Below are 25,519 nucleotides of genomic sequence, written 5' to 3' on the forward strand. Positions count from 1 at the left end.
GTCTTACTCTCTAGAAGAAGAAGTTGAAGAAGAAAATATAAGCCTGTTGTTGAATCCAGCTAAAGTTAGACGCCATGCATTTGTAGTGCCTTCAATTCACATGTCCAGTTGGTCATGTGAAATATTCCAGGAGCACTCCAGAGCTGAGAGCAGAGGTGTCTGGATCAGTCCAGGATTTGAGATTTGAAGGGTGAAAGCTATAGAAGTTCCTAGTGGCTCCTGGTTCCCTGAAGGAGCTAGAGAAGACCTGCAGTTACTTAGATGGGTGGGCCCTGAAAAGAGCTTTCCCAAGGTGCAGGAGAGTGGTTACAAGCTGAGTGTCAGGACACTCACTTGTTGATGGAATCAAGTCACTTTGGGTCCAGTTGTGACTGGAGAAAGCATGTGAGACTTGTAAATACCATCATTCAGATATAGTTATGCATAATTTCATAACTCAGATGTATTTATGCAAATTATAGAATTGGGTGGTTTTAAGTTAAATTTTGTTTTGCTAATTAACTATTGAATTACAATAAGGTTTTTCCTAAGGGCATTGGTGAAGATAAATTGAAGGGAGAGAAAAGGCAGGTATCCCAAATATGCATAATTCTCTATCAAGAAAAAGTAGTCTCCTTGAATAAATGGAGAGTTCTATCTTGTTCTTGAGGAAGACTCAATACTGTAAAGATGGAAGTTCTCCCTAAATTAATCTTTACAATCAAATCTCAATCAAAATCCCAAGTGAATTTTTAAAAACTAAATGCAAAATAGTCATAAATGTTATTGGGAAAAATAAATACAAAAGAATAACTTGGAAATTTCAAAAAAAGAAAATGAGGTGGAAATTTACAATATAAATCACAGTGATTAATATAGAATAATGCCGCAGGAATAGATAGAGCTAAGGCAAAACACAAAAAGTCCACAGTTAAGCTCAAGTGTATGTGATAATTAAATGAGTAATGAAGGGAGCAGTTTGATATCCTTAGATGGGACTAGAAAACTTGGATCATTATTTGGTGACTTTAAGGGTGCTAAAAGGGGGCATCTTGAGTGGTGGTAGGCAGGTTTTTCCTTTGGTGCTCACAGACATTAAATATAGGGGCTTCTCTTCCAATGGGAAGAGGGACTGCAAAGCCCCCCTTTACTTGGGGTGCCATCCAAATGAACCTAAGGAGGGAAAACTGTGCCCTGCTCTCTGTATGGGCCTCTCATGGAATATCTAAACTCCTTCAGGTAGTTCTTTGCCAAGTGCTCCCTTGTTTGGCCACTCTTATGCTGTGAGATCTGGGGCTTGTCCAAGAACAAGGTAAAGACACAGGTGCCAACTGGAAGCAGGGAAGGAATAATCAGTATTATTGCAGTACGGATCCATCATCTCACCACTGCTCCCCATCCTCACTACCACCACCCTATTCCAGCCACCATCCCTATGTTTTTACAACTGCTTCTTGACTGACCTTTACTTCTGCCCTCAATCCTTACAGCCTATTTGCAAAAGAGTAGCTAGGTTGATCCCTTTAAAAACCTAACACAGCTTGTGTTATTCTTCCATTCAGAATCCTCATTTAGCTTTCCAACTTACTCAGTGAAACCCAAAATCCTCATGAGAGCTTACAAGATAGCACCCCATCTGTCCGCATAGTACCTCTCTGACCACACATCCTACCAGTATCCACTTCCCTCACTAGGCTCCAGCTACATACGTCATTTTACTTGCTATTCTACAAACATGCCAGGTATACTCTCTCCCTACTTTGTTTGCCTTTGTTCTTCCCCCTGCTTGGATGCCTTTCCCTCAGATTCTTCATGGCCCATACTCCTCCATTTCCCACAGTTCTTTTCCATATGCCATTCTATCAAAGAAATCTACTTTTTTCTCCCACATCTATCATTCTCTAACTGGTAGCTATTAGTCCCTTAATGCATAAATGAATGACCGAGTGAATGAGCAGAGATTCCAATGTAGTAGGATAATTTTCTGGCTGTACTTTTCTCTGGTGCTAGCTGGAGTCCCTTCATCAGCATAGCGGGGCAATGTCCCCAGTATACAAAGCCTGAATGCAAATACAGGCTCTGCACAGTACCCTGATACAGATCTCAAAATCCTTTGATTTGCTCATTCTGGATGGTCCGCAACCACTTTCTTCCCATTTACTCCTGTTCTGAGTTTGGGGGATTTTTTTTAGGATGGTTTTGTAAAATTTCTTTCTCTGGTACCTTGAATTTTGGGCTAGTTTATACTGGTGGGCTTTTCTCTCAATCTAATGCCATCTGCTTTATCTTCATTCTAAAGACCATTCTCAACATCTTTGGCCACCAGTGCTCTTATCCTAGCACTGCTACATGTCCCTTTCTTATTTGCCTAGCTCTTTAACCATTCTGGCAAGACATGGGGAGAGAAGGTAGGTAAATGCATGGGCTCAAGTCATCATCTTTTTTTTCTTAAAATTTTAGGGAGTTCCCGTCGTGGCGCAGTGGTTAACGAATCCGACTAGGAACCATGAGGTTGCGGGTTCGGTCCCTGCCCTTGCTCAGTGGGTTAACCATCCGGCGTTGCCGTGAGCTGTGGTGTAGGTTGCAGACGCCGCTCGGATCCCACGTTGCTGTGGCTCTGGCGTAGGCCGGTGGCTACAGCTCCGATTCAACCCCTAGCCTGGGAACCTCCATATGCTGCGGGAGCAGCCCAAGAAATAGCAACAGCAACAACAACAAAATAAGACCAAAAAAAATTTAATTTATGTATACACTAGCACGTGTATATAATTTTGAATAAATGATTTAAAATAAGCATATAAATACTTTAAAAATTAAACATTTAAGTAAAACTTCCTTAAGTATAACATACATATAGAAATCACATAAATATTAATTAGATATCTAATTTTTTTCTCTCAAAGTGAATTAATTCCTTTAACTAGCACCTAGATCTTGCTAGTTATCTTCATCAGCACTCCAGAACCCATTTTTCACCTCCTCCTAGTCAATCATCCCTGAAAGGTAATCACTATCCTGACTTGTAATACCATAGATTTAGTTTTCAGATTTTATAGGAATAGAGTCATGCAGTATATTCTCATCATGTATGTGTCTTTCTTTGCTCTACATTGTGTTCGTGAGAATCGTCCATGTTGTATACAACAACAGTCTCTTTCTCATTCCACTCCTGGGTATAAACCTCAAAGAAATATGTACCTATGTCCTACATGATAAAAAATGTCCAGGGAAACACTATTTAGCTCTAATCTAGAGACAGTCCAAATGTCTACTAGCAGCGGAATGGATAAGTAAATGGTTATGTATTCATACTATACAATACTAAACATGCTTTTTTAAAGTGTAGGGTTTTTTTTTTCCAATTTTTTGCCTAGATCCATTTCTGTGCAAACTCCCATGCCTATTATAACCACACCAGCTTTCACCTGTATCTAAGGTAACTCATGTTAACATCTTGGTATGTATCTTTACATATTTTCTCCCTACATATACATAATCATATACACACATACATATCTCTCTATCTATATCCACACACACACAATATGCACACACATATCTGTAGGGGAGTTATTATAAAAAGTAAGATCACAATAAACAAATACATACCATTTCTACATCTTGCTTTGTCATGTCTGCATATTAAAACCATGCTTCCTATATTTTAAAATTAGTATATTTCTGGAATAATATAATGACTATATTAAAATTATGAAAAATTAGGTTAAATTTTATTGAAGCTATTTAGGTATTTAGTAGTTCATGTCATCTAAAATGAAGAAGTTGATCAATTCATTTTAATATACATTTATTACCATGCCTATGGTATATCACCAAACCCTGAGGATTCTCTTCTTTGCTAACTATTCTTAGAGAACTGTGTTCAGATTGGGACACCACAGTATAATAGGAAGAATGAACTGGAGCTGGTTCAAGGGAGAGAAACAGGAATCTTTCTAGTGAGAGAACTAAAGGACATGAACTGGAGGTAAGGTAAAGGTGCAGATAAGAGATGATTATGTTCTTCAAGTATTAAAGGCTCATGGTATGGAAGAAAAATTATACTTGCTTTATTTGAATACAAGAAGTAGAATGACAGCGAATGGGGAGGAATTATGTAGAGACAGAATTAAATTCAGAATGAAAAATAATTTTCTAACAGAAAACTTCAGAGACAGATTGGACTGCCTTGGGGTCCAGACATAGTTGGTAATATATTATTGGAAAATTTTAAGCCACGGATGGGTGGTTCCACCTAAGTAGTTTTAAGGTCCTTTACAATGATACAGCATGGCTCTAGTATTTATTTTATTTCAACTTTTCATTTTCCTTAACAGACATATTAATGGAAGATGATTGAATGTGAAAACCTAAACCAAGAAGAAATAATTAAAGAACTGGTGAGTCAAAGCCAAGTTTCTTTTCAACTACATTTGTAAGAATATTAAATGGAACATTTTTACACTCCTTTCTGGAGCTTATCTACAGATTTCTTCTACTCTGTAACCTCTGGAAGTAGGGGAAAGTCATGCACATACTACATTTCTTTTTCTAAGTCAAAAATAACATCAGTGAAACTGACAGTTTATAATTTCTAATGGCAAAAATAATTTTTATTATCTTAAATAGGTAATAACCCAGTTTCTTTTTTAAAAACAGTGTTTATGCAATGGTTTATCTTATGAGATGATCGGACAAAAAGGATCAGACACTTCAAAATTGGAAATGTTTTTCTCAGGGTATCCTCGTATAGTTGGATTATCATTATTTCCTAATTTAACAAGCCTCACAATTGTTGCTCAAGATATAAAAGAAATTTCAGGACTAGATACTTGTTTACAGCTTAAAGAACTCTGGATTGCCGAATGCTGCATAGAGGTGAGTCTAAACATAACCTTACATGAAGTATTTCTGCTGAATTCTTTGGCTTTAGAAAAATAATTCATTGAAATATACGCTTGAGGCATGGATCAAAGTAGATGAATTCATTCATGATGAATTGCAATACAACCCTTTGCCCAGTAAAACAAGACAAACAGAAACAGACAAATGGACAAAATATAAAAGTAGATTTATACAAAGAAGAAAATAGAAATAAAGACCCAAAACACAGACACTATTTTTTAGGAATCAAAACAGATCAAATAATACCCAATATTGCTTAGGAGTGGAATTGTTCACTATGACACTGTTGGTTGTGTGAAAATTATAATATCTATATTGAAAAGCAATATTACAAAATGTTTCAAGAGCCAGAGAAAGGTACATAACTTTGACTCAGAAATCTTTATTCTGACTTTTACCCTAGAGAAGTAATTAAATAGCAGAAAAAAAATGTAGGCATAAGGTTATTTGTTACAATATTATTTATAATAGTTAAAAACTTGAAACATGAATATGCTACACAGAGTCATTTCTAAAAAAATTATGATAAACTTAATGAAATATTTTGTAATTATTAAATATTATAATTTGAAAGATTATGAAAATACTTTAGATGGCTGTAAATTTAAAAAGCCCCATAAAATTGTATAATCATATACAAACAGGTATAGAGTTGAATACAATTTAAAAACAATATGAAAATTGCAAATAGTTGTATTTAGGTGGAAAGATTATATGTTTTTAATTTTAGTTCATTTTGCTGGGTATTGATTTTGCAATCTACTCTGAAAATTTGATTTTTTTAAATTTATAATGATATTTATTGTTTTCCATTATAACTGATTTACAGTGTTCTGTCAATTTTCTACTGTACATCAGGGTGACTCAGTTACACATACACGTATACTTTCTTTTTTCTCACATTATCATGCTCCATCGTAAGTGATCAGACATAGTTTCCAGTGCTACGTAGCAGGATCTCATTGCTAATCCATTCCGAAAGCAATAGTCTGCATATATTAACCCCAAGCACCCCATCCATCCCACTCCCTCCCCACCCCACTTGGCAACCACAAGTCTGTTCTCCATGTCCATGAGTTTCTTTTCTGTGGAAAGGTTCATTTGTGCCAAATATCAGGTACCAGATATAAGTGATATCATATGGTATTTGTCTTTCTCTTTCTGACTTACTTCACTTAGCATGAGAGTCTCTAGTTCCATCCAAGTTGCTGCAAATGGCATTATTTTATTCTTTTTTATGGCTGAGTAGTATTCCATTGTGTACATATACCACATCTTCCTAATCCAATTATCTGTCAATGGACATTTGGCTTGCTTCCATGTCTTGGCTATTGTGAATAGTGCTGCAGTGAACATGCAAGTGCATGTGTCTTTTTTAAGTAAAGTTTTGTCTGGATATATGGCCAAGAGTGGGATTGCTGGGTCATATGTTAGTTCTATGTATAGGTTTCTAAGGTGCCTCCATACTGTTCTCCATAGTGGTTGTACCAACTTACATTCCCACCAACAGTGCAGGAAGGTTCCTTTTTCTCCACACCCCCTACAGCATTTGTTACTTGTGGATTTATTAATGAGGGCCATTCTGACTGGTGTGAGGTGGTATCTCATGGTAGTTTTGATTTGCATTTCTCTAATAGTCAGTGATGTTGAGCATTTTTTCATGTGCTTGTTGGCCATCTGTATATCTTCCTTGGAGAAATGTCTGTCTATTCAGGTCTTCTGCCCATTTATCAATTGGGTTGTTGGCTTTTTTGCTGTTGAGTTGTATAAGTTGCTTGTATATTTTAGAGATTAAGCCCTTGTCAGTTGCATCATTTGAAACTATCTTCTGCCATTCTGTAAATTGTCTTGTTGTTTTCTTTTTGGTTTCCTTTGCTGTGCCAAAGCTCGTCAGTTTGATTAGATCCCATTGGTTTATTTTTGGTCTTATTTCTGTGGCATTGGGAGACAGACCTGAGAAAACATTTGTAAGGTTGATGTCAGAGAATGTTTTGCCTATATTCTCTTCCAGGAGTTTGATGGTGTCTTGTCTTATATTTAAGTCTTTCAGCCATTTTGAGTTTGTTTTTGTGCATGATGTGAGGGTGTGTTCTAGTTTCATTGATTTGCATGCAGTTGTCCAGGTTTCCCAGCAATACTTGAGGAAAAGACTCTTTTTCCCATTTTATGTTCTTGCCTCCTTTGTCAAAGATTAACTGACCATAAGTGCCTGGGTTTATTTCTGTGTTCTCTATTCTGTTGCATTGGTCTGTATGCCTGTTTTGGTACCAGTACCACATGGTCTTGATGACTGTGGCTTTGTAATATTGCCTGAAGTCTGGGAGAGTTATGCTTCCCACTTGGTTTTTGTTCCTCAGAATTTCTCTGGCAATTTTGGGTCTTTTGTGGTTCCATATATAAATCAAGAACATATTGTTTGTTCTGTGAATTTCATAATTCTGTGAAAAATGTCATGGAAAATTTGATAGGGATTGCATTGAATCTGTAGATTGCTTTGGGTAGTATGGCCATTTTTACAATATTAATTCTTCTAACCCAGGAGCGTGGAATATCTTTCCATTTCTTTACATCTTCTTTAATTTCCTTGATTAATGTTTTATAGTTCTCAGCATATGTCTTATCTCCTTGGTCAGCTGTATTCCCAGGTATTTGATTTTTGGGGGGGTGCAATTTTAAAAGGTATTGTATTTCTATATTCCTTTTCCAGTATTTCATTGTTAGTATACAGAAATGCAACTGATTTCTGAATGTTAATCCTATATCCTGCTACTTTGCTGAATTTGTTGATCAGTGCAAGTAGTTTTTGGGTTGAGTCCTTAGGGTTTTCTATATATAGTATCATGTCATCTGCATCCAGTGACAGTTTTACCACTTCTCTTCCTATTTGGATGCCTTTTATTTCTTTTGTTTGTCTGATTGCTGTGGCTAGGACTTCCAGTACTATGTTGAGTGACAGTGGTGAGCATGGGCATCCTTGTTTTGTTCCAGATTGTAGTGGGAAGGCTTTCAGCTCTTCTCCATTGAGTATTATATTTGCTGTGGGTCTGTCATAAATGGCTTTTATTATGTTAAGGTATGTTCCCTCTATACCCACTTTGGTAAGAGTTTTTATCATGAATGGTGTTGGACTTTGTCAAATGCTTTTCCTGCATCTATTGAGATGATCATGTGGTTTTTGACTTTTCTTTTGTTAATGTGGTGTATGACGTTGATTGATTTGTGTGTGTTGAACTATCCTTGTGCACCTGGGATGAATCCCACTTGGTTGTGGTGTATGATCTTTTTTATATGTTGTTGGATTCAGTTGGATAAATTTTGTTGAGAATTTTTGCATCTATATTCATCAAAGATATTAGCCGATAGTTTTCTTTTTTGCTGGTATCTTTGTCTGGTTTTGGAATTAGGGTGATGGTGGCATCATAGAATGTCTTTGAGAGTGTTCCTTCTTCTTCAACCTTTTGGAAAAGTTTGAGGAGGATGGGTATAAGTTCCTCTTTGTAAGTTTGGTAGAATTTGCCTGTGAAGCCATCTGGTCCTGGACTTTTATTTGTAGGGAGTGTTTTTATGACATATTCAATTTCATTTCTAGTGATCAGTCTGTTTAGCTGATGTATTTCTTCTTGATTCAGTTTTGGCAGGCTGTATAGCCTCTAGAAAGTTGTCCATTTCTTCCGGGTTGTCAAATTTTTTAGCATACAATTGTTCATAATATTCTCTCATGGTTTTTTTGTATTTCTGTAGTATCAGTTGTGACTTCTCCCTTTTCATTTCTTATTTTGTTTATTTGGGTTTTTTCTCTTCTTTTCTTGGTGAGTCTGGCCAGAGGTTTATCAATTTTGTTTACCTTTTCAAAGAACCAGCTCTTGGTTTTGTTGATGTTTTTCTATTTTTTTTTCTGAATCTCTATTTTACTGATTTCCTCTCTGATCTTTATGATTTCCTTCCTCCTGCTGACTTTAGGTTTTGTTTGTTCTTTTTCTAATTCATTCTGGTGGTAGGTTAAATTGTTGATTTGAGATTTTTCTTCTCTTTTGAGGAAGGCCTCTATTGCTATGAATTTCACTCTAAGCACTGCTTTTGTGGCATCCCATAGATTTTGAGTGCTTGTGTCTTCATTATCATTTCTCTCAAGGCATTTTTTAATTTCCTTCCTGATTTCCTCATTGACCTATTGGTTTTTTAGTAGCATGTTGTTTAGTCTCCATGTAGTCTGTTTTTTCTCATTTCTTTTCCTGTGGTTGGTTTCTAGTTTCATGCATTGTGGTCAGAGAAGATACTTGAAATAATTTCTACACTCTTAAATTTGTTGAGGTTAGCTTTGTGACCCAGGATGTGATCAATTCTTGAGAATGTTCCATGTGCACTTGAGAAGAATGTATATTCTGATTTTTTTGGATGTAATCCTGAAAATGTCGATTAAGTCTAACTTTTCTGTTGTTTCCTTTAGGATCTCTGTTGCTTTATTGATTTTCTGTCTAGAGGATCTGTCCATTGATGTGAGTGGGGTTATAAGTCTCCTATTATGATTGTATTCCCATCAGTTTCTCCTTTTATGTCTGTTAGTATTTGTTGTAGGTTTCTGGGCACTTCTATATTAGGGGCATATATATTGATGACTATAACATCCTCTTCTTGAGTGGATCCTTTTACCATTAAATAGTGTCCATCTTTTTCTTTATGGTCTTCATTTTAAAGTCTGTTTTGTCTGATATGAGTATTGCAACTCCTGCTTTCCTGTCTTGTCCATTGGCATGAAATATCATTTCCCATCCCCTCATTTTCAATCTATATGTGTCCTTTGCCCTAAGGCGAGTTTCTGGTAGATGGTAGATTGAAGGTTTTTGCTTTATTATCCAGTCTGCCACTCTGTGCCTTTTGATTGGAGCATTCAGTCCATTGACATTTGAAGTGATTATTGATATATATGTATTTATTGCCATTTTAAACCTTGTTTTCCAGTTGATTCTTGGTTTTTCTTTTCTTCTTTTTTTGGTTGGATGATTTCATTTGTTTTATGCTTGAGTACTTTTCTTTTCAGTGTTTGTGAATGTAATGTTTGGTTTTGATTTGTGGTTTCCCTGTTTTTTAAGTATGTTAACCCCTTCTTATATCTGCTTGCTTTAGCCTTAGAGTCATTAGGCTCAAACACATCGTTAAAATAAAAAAAGAATCTGTATTTTCTTACTTTCCTTCCCCACATTGTATGATTTTGTTGTCTTTTTTTTTTTTTTTTAACATCTTCATGTTTAGATGTGTATGCTGGCTTATTTAAGTGAGTGCTTTCCAATTGTGGTTTCCTCCTTCTTAATTCTTCTTACTTTTTATTTTTAAATTTAGAGAAGCCCTTTCAGTATTTCTTTTAGAATGGGTTTAGTATTGCTGTACTCTTTTAGCTTTTGTTTATTGGATAAATTCTCTATTTCCCCTGCCATTTTAAATGATATTCTTGCTGGATAGAGTATTCTAGGTTGCAAATTTTTTCCTTTCAACACTTTAAATATTTCTTGCCACTCCCTTCTGGCCTGTAGTGTTTTTGCAGAGAAAACAGCTAAGAGCCTTATGGGTGTTCCCTTATTATTAACACTTTGCTTTTCTCTTGCTGCCTTTAGAATCCTCTCTTTAACTTTTGCCATTTTTATTATAATATGTCTTGGTGTGGGCCTGTTTGGGTTCAACTTGTTTGGGGCCCTCTGTGCTTCCTGTATCTTGATAATCAGTATCCTCTAGATTTGGAAAGCCATAATTTCTTCAAATATATTTTCAATCCCCTTTTCTTTTTCTTTTCCTTCTGGAATTCCTATAATGTGTAGATTGGCCCACTTTATATCATCCCATAGGTCTCATAATGCTTTCATGTTTTTTCATTCGGTTTTTGGTCTGCTGTCCTGATTGGATGATTCCCATTATTCTATCTTCCAAATCACTAATTCGTTCCTCTGCATTATTCATTCTGGTCTTTATTGCCTTTAGCTCAGTTTGCATCTCTGCAAATGAATTTTCTAGTTTTTCTTGGCTCCTCATATTTTCTAGTTCCTTTCTAAAGGAATCTGCATTACTGTTCATATCCTCTCTTAATTCCTTCATATTTTCACTATCTCCCTTTTGAACTTGATGTCTGTCAGACTGCAGAGGTCTGTTTCATCGCTGACTGCTTTAGGTGAATTCTCTTGTTGCTTTAACTGCGAATGGTTTCTGTGCTTCTTCATCTTGCTTGTGTTTTTCTTTTTCTGTGAGTTTGGGGAAGCCAAACTGTAGTCTTGTAAGGCTACTTCTATGCAAGAGTACCCCTTTGTATTTTTCAGGGGGGTTACTATTTATTTTTGGTGTGGGAGTTTGAATGTTTGCTCTCTTTTTCTTTGGTGTGAACAGGCTATTATCCCTAGGATGCTCAGTGTGTTTTCAAGGAGAAGGAGGCAATGGGTAGGGCCAGCAGTCAGTGCCTGGTCGTTGGGCTCTCAACAGCAGCAAGGACCTGCAGGAAGGTGGCACAGGCTGCTCCTAGTTGCAGGGCCCTGGGATGTGGTAATGAGCTCTAGGAAGATCTCCAAGGTGAACAGAGCATTTGGCAGTAGCAGCAGCAGGGTGAGTGAGTTCCCAAGGGAGTGAGAGCAACAACAGCTTGTGTTCGATTGCAGTGCCATCCTCTGAGGTGACTGGAACCTCAGGTGGTGCCTGTTCAAGGACCCCTAGTGGTAGCAGGCCACGACTGCCTCTGGCATCAGTGATAACTGTGGTGGTTTCCCCCTACCACTTGTAGACCATGCATAAAGAAACCCGTTTCACTTAGCCCACATAAGAGGTGCTATAGGCCGCTCCTAGTTGCAGGATCCTGGGAAGTGACAGAGATCAGGTGTGTGGGTATTGCCTAGAGCGTTTGTCAGGGGCAGCAGCAGGGCAGGTGTGTTCCGAGGGGTGCGAGAGCACCAACAGGTGGTGTTTGGTCACAGTGCCCTCCTCTGTGGTGCCCTTAAGGTGAATGGGCTGCAAGTGGTATCTGTTCATGGACCCCTAGTGGTGGCGAGCCACTCCCACCTCTGGAGCCAGAGATAACTGTGGTGATTTGCCCCCACCTCCTGTAGACCATGCAAGAAGCACCTCATCCCGCCATCCCCACAGGAGGTGCTGCAGAAGCTGCTCCTAGTTGCAGGTTTCTGGGAAGGGACAATGATCAAGCATCTGGGCACTGCCTAGAGTATTTGGCAGTGGCAACAGCAGGATGGGTGTGCTCCCAGGGGAGTGAGAGCAACAAAAGGTGGTGTTCCATCACAATGTTCTTCTCTGTGGTGCCCTCTGAGGTGGTTGGGGCTGCAACTGATTTTTTGTTGTTGTTGTTGTTGTTGTTGCTATTTCTTGGGCCGCTCCCGCGGCATATGGAGGTTCCCAGGCTAGGGGTCTAATCGGAGCTGCAGCCACCGGCCTATGCCAGAGCCACAGCAACGCGGGATCCGAGCCACGTCTGCAACCTACACCACAGCTCACGGCAACGCTGGATCGTCAACCCACTGAGCAAGGTCAGGGATTGAACCCGCAACCTCATGGTTCCTAGTCGGATTCATTAACCACTGCGCCACGACAGGAACTCCTGCAACTGATTTTTGTTCAAGCATCCCCAGTGGCGGTGGGCCACACCGACCTCTGGAGTCAGAGATAACTGTGGCAGTTTGCCCCCAACACCTGCAGACCACACAAGAATTACCCTGTTCCACTTAGGCCACGCAGGAGGTGCTGCACCAGCTGCTCCTAGTTGTAGGGTCTTGGGAAGGGACAGTGACCAAGTGTCTGGGTGCCACCCAGAGCATTTGGCAGTGGCAGCTGCAGGGCAGGTGTGTTCCCAGGGGAGCAAGAGCAATAGCATATGGTGCTTAGTTGCAGTGCCCTCTTTTTTTCTTTTTTGTCAACCCCTGAAGTGACTGGGCTCCACTCACAGGCCCCCAGTGGTGGCAAGCCATGCCTCCCTCTGGCCTCTGAGACAACCACTGAGGTTCGTCCCTGCCACCTGTAGATCATGCAAGAGGTATCACATCACACTTAGCCCCCCCATGCCCTTAGCCCACACAAAAGGTGCTTGGCCACCTGTAGCCTGCACAAGGAGTGCCCAGTCTCCCCTAAACGAGCAAGAGGCTTCTTGCCAACCATAGCCTGTGGCAGAGCCACCCCGTCCTCTGAGAGCCCGCAGGCACACTCATGCTCCAGTGCAGGGAGTTTCTTATGGTGGTCCGCCCCACCTCTTGCCTCTCCTGGGGACCCGAACCTTCTTCCAGCTTCCCTCTACCATGGCGTTCCCCTCCCTAGCCCATTGCGTACCATTCCCCTGCCTGTGGCACACTGCTCCTTAGCCCCTTAGGCTATCTCCATACTGCCAGCACCAGTCCTCTCCCTGGGACTGACCTCTGGAGCCTAAGTCTCAGTGCCCAGCCCCTGTCCGAGCATCTCAGGCTGTGGTGTCCTGGCTGGTGGTTCAGATGATCTGTGCGGCTGTCACTCTGCTTTGCAGTTCTCAGTCCAGCTGCTGCACTTTTCTCGGCAACTTGGAGGTCCCTCTAACTCGGCTGATCTTGCCGTCAGTTAGGTGGCTTCCCAGGATATGGGTTCCTTTTCTCCTTCACTGCTCCCTCTCAGGAATGCCAGTCCCATCCTGATTCCTTTCTCTCTTTTTCTTTTGTTCTACCCAGTTATGTCAAAAGTTTCTTGCCCTTTTTGGAGGTTTAAGTTCTTCTACCAGCATTCAGTTGATGTTCTGTGTCAATCGTTTTACATGTAGATGTATTTTTTTGATGTATCTGTGGGAGAAGGTGAGCACAACCTCTTGCTTCACCCCCGAAAATTTGATTTGTAAAGAATGTACTTTAAATCTACTTTATTGAAGGGATTAATGCAAAAACATAAGTTAACACTATTCAGTCTCCCCTCTTTCTTTTTACAGAAAATTGGAGGTCTTCAAGAATGCAGAAATTTAGAAAAACTGTATTTATATTACAATAAAATTTCTAAAATAGAAAATTTAGAGAAATTATTCAGATTGGAGGTTCTTTGGCTGAACCACAATGCAATTAAAAACATTGAGGTAAGATAAATTCAGTGCTTTATATGTAAAATCAATTATTCCTATGCAAGTTTAACCACAATTTCCAAGAAATATCTGTGACTAGTTTAATTATTGTTAAGAAGAATTAATGTATATGTAGCATAATATAATATATAGAAAACTTCAGGAGTTCCCATTGTGGCCCAGTGGGTTACAAACCCGACTAATATTCAAGAGAATGAAGGTTTAATCTCTGGCCTTGCTCAGCTCACAGTGTTGCCATGTGCTGTGTTGTAGGTCGACGAAGTGACTCATATCCCATACTGCTGTCTGTTGCTGTGGTGTAGACCAGCAGCTACAGATTTTGATTTGACCCCTAGCCTGGGGACATCCATATGCTGTGCATGTGCGCCTAAAAAGCAAAAAAAAAAAAAAAGGAAAGAAAAGAAAAGAAAAGAAAAAGAGAGGGAGGGAGAGGAGAGGAAGGAAGGAATGGAATTTTGTATACATCATTTTCTTCTCCACCATGTCTGGGAAGTAAGGTGTTATTTCTTCTTTGAAGGTTAAAAAAAGTCCAGAGAAGTTTTATATATAACTTGCCTCAGATTATAAACATACTCTGTGTGATATGTTTTGTTCTTCTTCTGTTCTTCCTCCTCTTTCCTCTTCACTCCGCTTCCCATTCCCTCCTCCTTCAGTAATTCTCTCCGGGTTCCAGAGAAACAGAGGTGGCTGCATTGAGACACCCATTTATTTTTGTGTTTGTGAAGTAAATGGCACCCAGTGCTGAGAACACCTGCACAACTAACCAGACAGCTTAGATGATTTATAAATATAGATTTTAATGATTTATTCTAAATTATGTACTGTCTAAATTTTTAGGGCTTGCAAACTTTGAAGAATTTAAGTGATCTCAACCTTGCTGGAAATCTAATAAGCAGCATTGGTATGTACACTTTGATTTGGAATATGAGACAGTATTATGGTAATTTTTATCAGAATGAAAAGTACAGTCTTAGGTTTCTTTCTCTTAGACTTTTTTGTATATCTTTGCAAAGCATTTCTAAATCTCTAATTATGGGATGTGAAAGTATTATGCATTGGTCAATCAGTAGTTACTAATCATGCAGTGTTACCATTAGTCTTATTTATATGCCAGAAAAGATGGTCATATACAACTAAGAAACATGACAAGATAGGAGCAGGAGGTAAAATAAGAAATTTAATTTTTTCTCATTTTTTTTAAAGGTCGATGTCTTGATCCCAATGAAAAACTAGAAAGATTAAACCTTTCTGGTAACCAAATATGTTCTTTCAAGGTATGTTTAAGTGGGATAATTTATTTTTTTTATTTATCAACCTGGATCATAACCCTCTTATTGCAGAAAATGGACTAAATATTCCCATTTTAAAAAATAATTTAATTGTTGTTTTGGACTAATCAGTATTCCTCCCAGAAATTTTAGAATAAGCTGACTAAACTGGCTCTGATGATCTGATACTATTAAAACCAGACAAATAACTATTTACTTGACTTTTAGGATATCACTTTCTTTTAGTTCTCCTCTCATCATTCTAGCTACACCTCTTCAGTTTTCTTGGTTTTCCTCCTATTCTAGCATCTAAAATATTAATTTTCCCAAGTTAGTCTGAGATCTTTTCTCATTTCTATCTGCATCCATTCTCTAATCACATCATCTTATAACTATAAATACCTTTTATCTACTTATTACTCCTAAACTGGTATCTCTGCTTTCCCTAGCAACTACCCAGAATGACAGATATCTCCTAGCCTAACTCAAACTGATTTCCCCTCCACCCTACCTTCATCTCCTACAGACTTCTCCACTTGTCTAAATGGCATCTCCACTCTCCTTAGTAACTTAAGCCAAAATCCTCGGAGTCATTTTTGACTTCTCTTATTCATTCACACCCTATATCCAGTCCATCAGCAAATCGTATTGGCTCTACTTTCAGAATATGTCCAGAATCTGACCATTATGTACCACCTGTATCACTATTGGTCTGGTTCATGACACCATCATCTCTTTCCTGCACTAGTGGAAAAAGAGCCTGATAACAGTTCTCCCCTGTTTCACTACGCTCAGTCTGTTCTCCACATGGCAGCCCATTCCTTTAAAAATATGTCAGCTCAAATCATTCTTCTGCTCAAAACTCTCCCTTGGCTTCTCATCTTTCAGAGTAAAAGCCAGTTACAGTGACCCACCAAATCTTTAATCTAGTCTCCCTAGTGTCTCTCTGACCATAGTTTCTGCCATTCTCCCCTTTGTTTACTCCATTCCAGCCACTTTGGTCTCCTCACTGTTCCTTGAATATATCAAGGACACACACCTTAGGGCCTTTGCACTTGCTAGAATATTCTTTCCCCGTACATCTTCATGGCACATCTCATTTCTTTTAGGACTTTATTCATATGTTATGTTCTTAGTGACACCCTTCCTGCCTAATTTAGGTAAAATAGCAACAGCCTCTCTTATTCTCCCCAACCTGAAGCATTCCTATCACTCTTCCCCTTTTTCACTTCTCCTCTTAGCACTTATCTACAGCCCTTACTAGAATACACATTCCATGAGTACAGGAACTTGGCCTGTTCTGTTCACTGCTACATCCACAATGCTTAAAGCAGTACTTGACTTATAATAAATCTCAATAAACATTTGTGAAGCACATATATGAGAGAGAGAAAAAAACAAATAAGAAGACAATGTTTATGTGGGTAAAAATATTTGAAAGTGCATATTCAAACATTTCCTCTAGACAATATTGAAGAAAGGTAAGTAGATTTACTACTATAGAAATAATTTTGAATTGATCAATATTAAAATAGGCATTATTTTAACCAGAGAAGAACATAAGAAAACAAAAAGCAACAGAACAAAGCAGAAATGTAATACGCACTTTGAAAAGAAATTTAAATAAAATTTAACATTTTTGGTCAAATTCAAGAGGAAATCTTTGATGTGAACACTGAAGGGTTAATAGATTTTCAACAAGCATTGTAGGGTTTTTTCCTATAACACAGTGGGAAGTAGGCATCCCAAGATGAGAAAAACAATATGCACAAGCATGGAGATAAGAAATCAAGGGATTTATTTGAGTAACATCAGCATGAAATATCAAAAGGAGCTATGAAAATAAATTCAGAATGCCGTAGGAGGTAACATTTAAGCTAACAAATGAGACATAAGCAGGAGAGTTAACCTAGGGAAAGAATATTTCAAGTAAAGCTGTGAAGGACCTAAGTGGTAAAATAAGTTAAAAAAAAATAGAAATTCTCAGTGTCTGGAACAGTGAGAGAGAGAAACATGAGTGGAGGCTGCAGAAAAGTGCAGAATGCTGGGAGGATAATGTATCGCCCTGCAATGAAAATGTGCTAAAGTTTATCTCATCCTGGCCAGCCATGGCAGCCTTGTGGTGGTAAAGAGCACAGGCTGCATAGACAGAAAGGTCTTTTACTTCTGGCCCTGCCGCAAACCAGAGGCAGCACAATACAAAGGTAATATGAAGTCGAAGTGAAATAATACAAAGCTCTTAAAATAATGACTAACACACAGTAAGCACTCAATAGATATGCTATTTTATTATTATTACTATCAATTTAATTACATTAACCTATTTCAATTTTCTCATCAAAAGAATACGAATAAAAATGATTGTGAAGATCCACTGTATGGCATTAAATTAGAAAGGCTTTCTGTAATCATAATGGTTACATCTCATAAAAACATGATTCACAACTTCTGTGCCACTTTCCATCCATTCCAGGTACCACAAGACTAATTTTCAGTGAGATGTTGTGGATAATTGACAATAGGGTATAATAAATTCTATAATAAAGGTAAGCCCAGTGGCTAAGAGACTTCATAGAGAAGCATCTATGGGGGATGAAGGCCTAGGGGATGAAGATGATACCTAAGTTGAGTCTTGACAGATTAAGAGGTAAAATTGGGGTGAAGTTCAGTCCACTAAAAGGCATCAGCGTGAATGCAGGTCTAAAGATAAAATAGGATCTGGCACATTCTGAAACTTCAGTTTGTCAGGGTTTAAATAGAATAGACAAGATTAGAGTTGAGCAGGGGCCAGATGCCAAATAAAGGAAGGTGTAAACAATGACAAACTTCAAGGGAAAAGATGTTAAGGAGACACATTGTTCTGGAAGTGCATTATCAACCCCTACCCTGGAGGCTGTGAGGAAAATGAAGCCCTCAAGAGAAAGCTAGCTCTTAGTTGCCCTTAATAGGCAGAAGGGAAATTTATAGAAATATACAAACAAGAAAACTCAAACCAAAAAAACCTAAGAATCGGTAGGTTCAGTGGTAATTATAACAGGACAGAGGTCGCATAGCCTTTGGTGAGAGGAGCGGACCTGGAGACCGAGGAAGATAGCAAGCAGTGTTCCTAGGTGGTCAGTGTGAGGAATGATGAAGGGTGTAGCAGACCTACAGCCTTGTTACTACTTGGGCTCTTGTTCGCAAAGGGACTGCGCAGAGAAGGAACAGTGTCTTAAAGAGTAAATGGGCTCCAAGGTTTACTGTGGAATTCATGGTTTAGCAAGTATTCTTTGGCCTTTTATATTTAAAGGTTATATGCATGGTTATATAGAGTCTGCTGTTTAATTATTGTTGATCTATTTTTCATGCATTTAGCATCTTTTTCACTAGATAATAACATTTTATGTATTTAAATCACCTCAACATAGTAAAGCACATGATTAGAATGCATTATATTAAATTATGGGTGCTCTTAAAAAGTTCAAATGCCTCCTTAAGAAATGGACAGTTGCAATTAATTAACTGACCATTATTTTTGTTGTTGTTTTAGGACCTCACTAACTTAACCAGGCTGCGTCACTTAAAGGATTTATGTCTGAATGATCCTCAATATAAAACCAATCCAGTTTGTCAGCTATGTAATTATTCCACACATGTGTTATATCATTTGCCTTACCTTCAAAGACTTGACACATTTGATGTATCAGCAAAGCAAATCAAGGAACTGGCAGATGTAAGTGCATCCCTAATCAGATATCTGTGAGCTAACTTTAATTGACTGCTTCTTTCTGGCTGTGCCAACATGTGGTAGGTAGTATTATCTTGTCAGTCTTGTCACCAGTTCTACTTTTGCCCAATGTGCTGGATATTTCATACAAATGAAAACATTAGTACTAGAATCTCCATTTTTATGACAGTACTAGAAGGTGAATAGAAAGCATTTATAATGTACACAGAACTTGAAGAAAACCTAAAAAATTATCATGAGTGTTAAGAATAATTGAACTAGGAGTTCCCGTCGTGGCGCAGTGGTTAATGAATCCGACTAGGAACCATGAGGTTGCGGGTTTGGTCCCAGCCCTTGCTCAGTGGGTTAAGGATCTGGCGTTGCCGTGAGCTGTGGTGTAGGTTGCAGACGCAGCTTGGATCCCGCGTTGCTGTGGCTCTGACGTAGGCCAGTGGCTACAGCTCCGATTCGACCCCTAGCCTGGGAACCTCCATATGCCACGGGAGTGGCTCAAAGAAATAGCAAAAAGACAAAAAAAAAAAAAGAATAATTGAACTATTGATATATATGTATACACATACTATATACACACTATATATTATATATACTCTATTTAGGCTTTGTTTTCATAATATGAAATCAAATTAAGCCTAAGTAAAGTAGAAATGAAACAAGTAGTAACCTCCTCTCATTTGGAATATTATATATCAAAATTAGCAAATACCCATGGTTGAATATGCCAGGATTAGGTAGATTTTAATCTGATTAAAGATGGTTTGGGATTCTCTGTAAATATTGATGGATCTACCCACACTGCCAAAAATCTTAAAGAGCTCTGAAATCTTGAGGAGAGCCTTTGCTGGGCTGCCACTAATTGTCAACCTCCCAGTATAGGGGCTACTTTGACATGAGGTCAGAGATTTTATAATTTGAGTATAGAGTTTGCAGGAATCACCATGTTTATTCCTATTCGTTCCACATTATATTTCTACCACTCTTTCTAGTCTGTTGAGTCTCATTTGTTCATTCAGTAAACCATTCAGTAAATAGTTTATGAGTATCTAGAATGTGCCAGGCATGTAGATGCCCCCACATGAAGCCCTCTCATCCTTTCCTTGTGACTCATCCATCATCTCAACATAGATAAAGAATGTCTTTATTGGAGTTCCCACTGTGGCTCAGTGGTAACAAACTCGACTAGTAACCATGAGGATGCAGGTTCGACACCTGGCCACGCTCAGTGGGTTAAGGATCTGGTGTTGCCGTGAGCTGCAATGTAGGTCGCAGATGCGGCTTGGATCTGATATTGCTGTGGCTTTGGTGTAGGCTGGCAGCTACAGCTCTGATTGGGCCACTAGCCTGGATGGGGCCCTAAAAAACAAAAAACGAAGAAAAAAGAAAAGAAAGAAAGAATGTCTTTATCAACTTGTTTCTCTTCTCTTGCTAGCCTGAGCATTGATTCTCAAGTTCCATTCTCTCTTCTTTTCTCTCAAAACTGAGACTATCCTCTCTCTTGCCCCAATCTAAGAAGTGAACTATCTTGTAATATTGAGTAAAGGGGCCAGGGTTCTTGTCTACCAGCAGGTCCTCCATTGGGGAATCAGAGAGGAGTGTCTTCCCTAACAATATTAAGTCAAAATAATGGCAAAACTTTGCAGTGACAACCATGTCTTTTAAATTTCCATGATCATTCCTATAGTTTTTCATCAGGTACTTTCTGCAAAGGTGCTTCACTAAATTAATTGGCTGATTGATTTATTTAACAAATACTTAATGCCTCATTACATTTGAAGCACAGTTCGAGGCACTAGAAATGGAGTGAAAAAGACAGATAAAACCCTTGCTTTCTTGGAGTTTACATTCCAGTGAAAGAAGACAGATAATAAGCAATTAAATGAGTAAACAACTAGTATGTCAGATGGTGATAAGTGCTGTGGAGAAAAATAAAACAAGGGTGAAGGAAACAAGATTGTTGGTGGGGGCAAAAGAAGGATTATTGGCTCTTTAACATGAAGTTGTTGGGAAAGGATTATTAAGGTGACATTTGAGCAGAGACCTGAAGGAAGTAAGGGAGCAAGCTTTTCAGGGATCAGCAAGTACAAAGACCTTGAGCAGGAGCATGCTTCTCATATCTTAAGAACAACAAGGGCATTAGTATGGCTGGAGCTGAATAAGTGAAGAGGAATGAAAGAAGTGAAAAATGAATACTGGAGTGGTGAGGGCAGATCATGTGAGACTACAGAACGTTGTAAGGACTTTGGCTATTCCTTTGGGTGATATGAGGCCACTAGAAAATTTTGAATGGAGAAGGGACAAGACCACTTATGTTTCAAAAGGGATCCTTTTGGATAATGAACTAAAAGGATTAGGGAGAAAAGCTGAAAGCAGAGACCAGTTAGATTCCAGAAACTTGGATGAGAGATGTTGATGGTTTGATACAGGATGTTATAGACAAGGTCGTAAAAAGTAATCAGATTCTAATAGTAGTTAGAAGGTGGAAACCTTCTGGATTTGCTGATAGATTATGAAGTGTAGAGAGGAAAAGTAGAGAATAATTTCAAGTTATTGGCCCAAGTAACTGAAGGAGGGAAGGAGTTGCTATTTGATGAGATGAGGAAGAGTATAGGAGTACGTTTAGAAGGAAGAATCAGTTTAATTTTAAACAATAAAGTTTGAGCAATCTTTTAAACATCCAAGATGGATATATGAGACTACTATTTAAGAGAGTTGCTTGGGTTGGAGAGATAGATACTGGAATTGAAAGCAGAAGGATGGTACAAAGCCAAGGACTGGATGAGTTACCAAGGGAATGGTATTGATAGGGAAGTGAGTCACTTGGATAGGTAGGTCCTGACTAACCACCAGGAGGCAAACAAATCAAGAAACACAATTTTCCATTTCCTTAGTTTTATCTTAGTTGTACCTGAGAAACAATCTCTTCTTTTTTAATTTTAATTTTTATTAGAGTATAGTTGATTTAACAATGTTGTGCCAATTTCTGCCATTACAGCAAAGTGACCCAGTCATACTTATATATGTACATTCTTTTCTTATATTATCTTCCATCATGTTCTATCCTAAGAGATTGGCTATAGTTCCCTGTGCTGTACAGTAGGACCTCATTGCTTATCCATCCTAAATGTAATAGTTTGCATCTACTAACCCCAAACTCCCAGTCCATCCCACTCCCTCCTCCTCCCCCATGGCAATCACAAGTTTGTTACCTATGTCTGTGAGTCTGAAACAAGATTTTCTTGATCAGGACTTTTTAGTCTGTTAATCATCACCCTAAACTGTTCCATGCTATAAATGCCTTATTTTCTGCAGAAGAATTTAGTGATTTCAGTTTCAGAATTTCAAAATATGGGTGGGAAAAGGGATTCTTTTGACTGTTCATCATACCATATATTTGTTTCCATTCCATCTTTCTTTTTTTTTTTTTTTTTGGTCCCACCCATAGCATGAGAAAGTTCCCCAGGCCAGGGATCAAACCCAGGCCAGAGTACTGACCCGAATCACTGCGTGATAGCACCAGATCCTTAACTGCTGTGCCTTAAGAGAACTGCCTCCATTCCATCTTTTATACCAAATAATTCTGTTGGGATCTTGACTATCTACTAAATAAATCACATATTATTTTTTTCTAACTTTTTGAGGTATGGATATCCTGATAAAAAATGCCTTCATTATTTCAGGTAAATAGTTAAAACTGGGCCACATTATAATATATACTTGATTTGTTTATTTTCTTCTCAGCTAATTCTTTTTGACTAATATAACTCATGAGTGCCATTTACCTGGTGTATTTCTTAATGGTGGGTATAAGCAGTTTACCATGATAAACATTAATAACTGCATGATACACTGGTTTTAAGAAATTCAAGATAACTGGATTAGAATTGACAGTTTACTAATTTGCTCAATATAAAACAAGTTCACTTAGAGCATCCTTTTATAGATTTGAAAAAATTACATGAATTCCTATTTCACAGTCTTGTTTTTAAACAATGAACTGAATAATTTACATTTGCTTTTCTTCCTATTTTTTTCTGAAAAAATTATTTTCCCTAAATTAATCAAATAGGAATATGTGAGCTTCAGTAGTACTACTGCCTCATTAGCTAAATGATACTATTTTGTAAACTGAATTTTTTTTTTTGTCTTTTTGCCGTTTTTTGGGGGCCGCTCCCATGGCATGTGGAGGTTCCCAGGCTAGGGGTCAAATCGGAGCTGTAGCCACTGGCCTTCGCCAGAGCCACAGAAACACGGGATCTGAGCCGCGTCTGCAACCTTCACCACAGCTCACGGCAACGCCAGATCGTCAACCCACTGAGCAAGGCCAGGGATCGAACCCGCAACCTCATGGTTCCCAGTCGAATTCGTTAACCACTAAGCCACGACGGGAACTCCCTGAATTTTATCTATAGTCTCTAAGTTGTCATCCTGGAAGTAAATGTACATATGCATGATGCTTAAACTATTATCTTCAAAGAAAATCTTTGACATTATATATTTTGCTTATTAAATTTAGAGAAATCAGTTTCCCTCATGGCTTAGTGGTTAACAAATCAGACTAGTATCCATGAGAACATATGTTCAGTTCTTGGCCTCACTCAGTGGGTTGGGATCCGGAGTTGCCATAAGCTGTGGTGGAGGTCGCAGACACAGCTTGGATTCTGCATTGCTATGGCTGTAGTGTAGGCTGCCAGCTACAGCTTTGATTCGACCTCTGGCCTGGGAACCTCCATATGCCACAGGTGCAGCCCCAAAAAGACAAAAAAAAAATAGAGAAATCTCCATAGCCATTATCATTTCAACTAATATCATAATCAGTAAAAATGCAAAATTTTTTTAAGCATGCAAAATTTTAAACTGTTACATACAACATATCACACTCATATAATACCATTACTAATTATCTGTAATGTTTTTTGTTTCAGCTAATGTTCTGGCTTTTTCTCACTTTTAGACCACAGCAATGAAGAAAATAATGTATTACAACATGCGCATAAAAACTGTTCAAAGGCATCTTAATGAAGACCTTGAAAAACTGAATGATCGAAAATGTAAATTACAGAAGTTGCCAGAAGAACGAATAAAATTATTCAGCTTTGTGAAAAAAAATGTAAGATTTAATACTATAAAATTTCGGTGACCATTTAAAATTAATACCAAGTTTCAAGTAAGTTTGCCCTGAAAATATTTTGATTCTAGGTGTTTAACTAAGCTTCATTCTCTGCTTAGAAATCTGCAATTTAAAAAAGGTTTAGGCTTATTACTTTATAAAGTTTTTAAATGCAATATAATTTAACATGATTCAGCATTATAGAATCTATTAGATTTATTTCACCACATTTTTATTTTTTTTAATTTGCTTTTTAGGGCCACACCCGAGGCAAATGGAGTTTCCCAGGCTAGGGGTCTAATCAGAGCTGTAGCCACCAGCCTACGCCACAGCCACAGTAATGTAGGATCTGAGCTGCATCTGTGACCTACATCACAGCTCACAGCAACACCAAATCCTTAACCCACTGAGTGAGGACAGGGATCAAACCGGCAACCTCACGGTTCCTAGTCAGATTCATTTCCGCTGAGCCACAATGAGAACTCCTTATTTACCACATTTTTATTAGATACCAACAGGCTGTGCTTAAAATTCATTTTCTTGTCTAAAGTGCTAAAATATTCCTTTACTAAGGTGTATAGAAAAACACCTATTAAGGTGTATAACATGGTGGAGACTTTATAACAAGCTAAGTTATATGTGCTTTTTTATCTAGAATAAATTGATTTCCTTTACTAAAAGTAGATTCTGAAAAATGAAGGATTATTTACCTCAAAACAGAACTTTTTATATATAAGAACCTATTGAATTTTTTAAAAGTATGAGAAAAGAATGACTTATTCAAAAAATGATGTTACAAAGGGGAGTAGGGGAACTGGATCCTTAGTTTACTTTACCAGAAGTAAATACAGTAGAGAGAAAAGAATCAAATGTAAAAATGAAAACATAAAAAAGCTAAAGATATATAGATTAATATGTTTAACTGATCTCAGCCTGTCAAATAAGAGAAATACTAGAAATCACAGGGAAGGGGAGTTCCTGTTGTGGCGCAGTGGGTTAAGAATCCAACTGCAGCAGCTCGGATCGCTACAGAGGCCTGGGTTTGATCCCTGACCTGGCACAGTGGGTTAAAGGATCTGGTGTGGCACAGGTCACAACTACAGCTTGGATTCAATCCCTGGCCCAGAAGCTTCCATATGCCTCAAATGTAGCCATAAACAAATAAAAAATAAATCAGTAAAAAAAAAAATCACAAGGAATAGAATTTAGATTTGATTGAAAAAAAGTAAAATGCTTTGTACTAAAAAGAATCATTAATTAAAATAAACAATAAATGACAGTCTGAAAGATTGTTTTCAGCAAACATGATGGACAAATGTGGTATCTTTCATATAAAGATGCTTATAAATAAAACAGGACAAAAAGTAAATATCCAAATAGAAAAATTGAAAAAAATACATAAACTATCATTTTACAAAAGAAGAAATAAAAACTGACAAACTGACTACTTCATTTGAAACAAGGTA

At 38.1% G+C, this 25,519-nt stretch overlaps 1 protein-coding gene across 1 annotated transcript in view; it reads left to right on the plus strand.

Annotated features, from left to right (window-relative positions):
- The first annotated feature begins 4,427 nt into the window (after positions 1-4,427).
- The window catches only part of LRRC9 (leucine rich repeat containing 9), a 106,456-nt gene continuing 85,364 nt past the window's right edge, over positions 4,428-25,519 (plus strand). Inside the window, exons 1-7 of the mRNA XM_047769217.1 lie at positions 4,428-4,481; positions 4,639-4,857; positions 13,808-13,948; positions 14,792-14,855; positions 15,158-15,228; positions 18,752-18,934; positions 23,898-24,053. Coding sequence (XP_047625173.1) covers positions 4,428-4,481; positions 4,639-4,857; positions 13,808-13,948; positions 14,792-14,855; positions 15,158-15,228; positions 18,752-18,934; positions 23,898-24,053 — 888 coding nt within the window. The remainder of the gene's footprint in view (positions 4,482-4,638; positions 4,858-13,807; positions 13,949-14,791; positions 14,856-15,157; positions 15,229-18,751; positions 18,935-23,897; positions 24,054-25,519) is intronic.

The sequence above is a fragment of the Phacochoerus africanus genome, chromosome 2, assembly GCF_016906955.1.
Source record: "Phacochoerus africanus isolate WHEZ1 chromosome 2, ROS_Pafr_v1, whole genome shotgun sequence".
In the NCBI taxonomy this organism is placed as follows: Eukaryota; Metazoa; Chordata; class Mammalia; order Artiodactyla; family Suidae; genus Phacochoerus; species Phacochoerus africanus.